Source organism: Danio aesculapii, chromosome 10, assembly GCF_903798145.1.
Source record: "Danio aesculapii chromosome 10, fDanAes4.1, whole genome shotgun sequence".
Classification (NCBI taxonomy): Eukaryota; Metazoa; Chordata; class Actinopteri; order Cypriniformes; family Danionidae; genus Danio; species Danio aesculapii.
In genome coordinates, this window is record NC_079444.1 from 32,788,792 (window position 1) to 32,790,774 (window position 1,983).

The 1,983-nt window shown below is 40.3% G+C and overlaps 1 protein-coding gene across 1 annotated transcript; it reads left to right on the plus strand.

Annotated features, from left to right (window-relative positions):
- LOC130236816 (uncharacterized) lies at nt 1-1,983 on the plus strand. The gene has a single exon (XM_056467587.1). The coding sequence runs from the start codon at nt 9-11 to the stop codon at nt 1,035-1,037; it is 1,029 nt and encodes a 342-aa protein (XP_056323562.1). The 5' UTR covers nt 1-8; the 3' UTR covers nt 1,038-1,983.

Here is a 1,983-nt window from a genome sequence, read left to right on the forward strand (position 1 = left end):
TCTGCACAATGGCGGAGGTCAGACTGCGGTTCGGCAGAAGAGCTTGTAAGCTTTCAAATTGCCCACTTTTGGATAAGAACGGCAAACCAGTGTCAAACGCGCCGTATATTGCAGCTTTAATAAATTCTCCACAGCTATTGGAGTTTGACTGGACAGAAGCGGATAAAATACTGTGCGAAACGAGACCGGCCGGTGTGGAGACTCCAAGAGGGTGCAAAGAAACAAACAGCGCTAAAGCATCGCTGGACTATAACATTAGCAATTACACTGAATTTCGTAAACTGAAGGCAAAGGCCCCACAACTTCACGTGTTTTCCAGAAAGAGCTGGCATTTAGGAAAACGTGGAAAACTTCTATCCAGCCATACTGGCGCTCGCTCCCATTTAAGGAGATCCATTTCTAAAAAGACTCCTTATGGCCTTCCTAATGATTATTCATGGCACTTTATGTCCTCCAGCAGAGCGTACAGCAGCACGCAGTATAACAGCCGTCCAGAAGAGCCCTTACACAAATCAAAGTCTGCTTATTATGACATTTTGGAAGTGTCTCCATCGGCCACGCATGCGCAGATCAAGACCGCTTATTATAAACAGTCATTCATTTATCACCCTGATAAAAACGCAGGGAGCGACGACGCCACACATCGGTTCTCTCAGATCAGCGAGGCCTACAATGTTCTGGGCAATAAAGACCTGCGGAGGAAATACGACCGCGGCATCCTGAGCCAAGCGGACCTGCGGGGCTCCAGCAGAGGCGCCGCCGGAAGAGAGAGTTCGGCGTCCGGGCAGCAAAGCCGCGCTCGACACTCGCCGACGGTCGGTTTCTCGCAGCAGAAGATCTTCGACTTCGACACGTTCATTAAGGCGCATTATGGAGAGCAGCTGCAGAAGGAAAAGCAGAGGAGGCAGCGCACACAGGAGATGCTGGAGAAGGACACGAGGCGCTCTGAGGACATGAAGAAGGACGGCATGGCGGAGGTTATACTCGGGGTGATTGTGGTTTTAGGAGTGGTGTTCATGTTCAGCTCCAAAAAGTGATGCTTGGAGAAGCAGGCCTCACATTTTAGCAGTTAAAGCGACAGTTTCACGTAAAAATCTAAATTCTGTCATCATTTACTCTCCATCAGGTGGTTTCTAACCTATTTGAGTTTCCTCTGTTGAACAGAAAGGAAGATATTTTGAGGAAAGTTGGAAACCTGTAGAAACTGTTGACTTCTATACTAGTAGGAAAAACAAATACCATGCAAGTCAATGGTTACAGTTTTTCATGTTTTTGTCAAAATATCATCTTTTCAAAAGAAGAAACTAAAGGTTTATAATTGCTTGAGTAAATAAGTTTTCATTTTGGAAAGAAAGATATGGTAATTACGACCATATTGACAATTTTCTATTCATACAGTTAATTAACAATAAGGTTAATGCTTTAAGATACCAATAAGAAATATTTATTATTTGAGATATAAATATCTCAATATTTATAAAACATTTATAACCCATACATACATTTATATAAATTGTTTTATGTAATAAATACATTAAAGTAACGAGACAACAGAAAAGGGTTTGTAAGTTAAATTATAGCTATATTTTGTGCTCTACCTCATCTGTTAAACTATTTAAAGTAATTATGTTGAATTAACAATGTGTTTATTTGAATAATAATCACTGTTAGCACTCTTTTACACAGGGATCCTTGGTTTGTTACTGTTATTTGTCTGGCTTCACTTCATCAGAGCCACTTAAGTGTTGTGTACGAAATCAGTGTCTGTCATTTGATTATATGCCAGAATGAGGGAAATGTTCGAAAAATAGGGTTATGGCTGGCTAATTGTTGCTAACATGAGCTCGGAGCTTAAACTCAAATTGTGGAGATAAACTGAAATTACAGCAATGTAATTTTTATGTGCCTTTATATTTAAATAGATGAAACAATATGTATATTGTGCCAAAAAAGTAATTAAATTATTTATGTAATCTAGTAACA

Coding starts and splice junctions, on each gene's coding strand:
- LOC130236816 (XM_056467587.1), top strand. CDS start 9: ATGGCGGAGGTCAGACTGCGGTTCGGCAGAAGAGCTTGTAAGCTTTCA.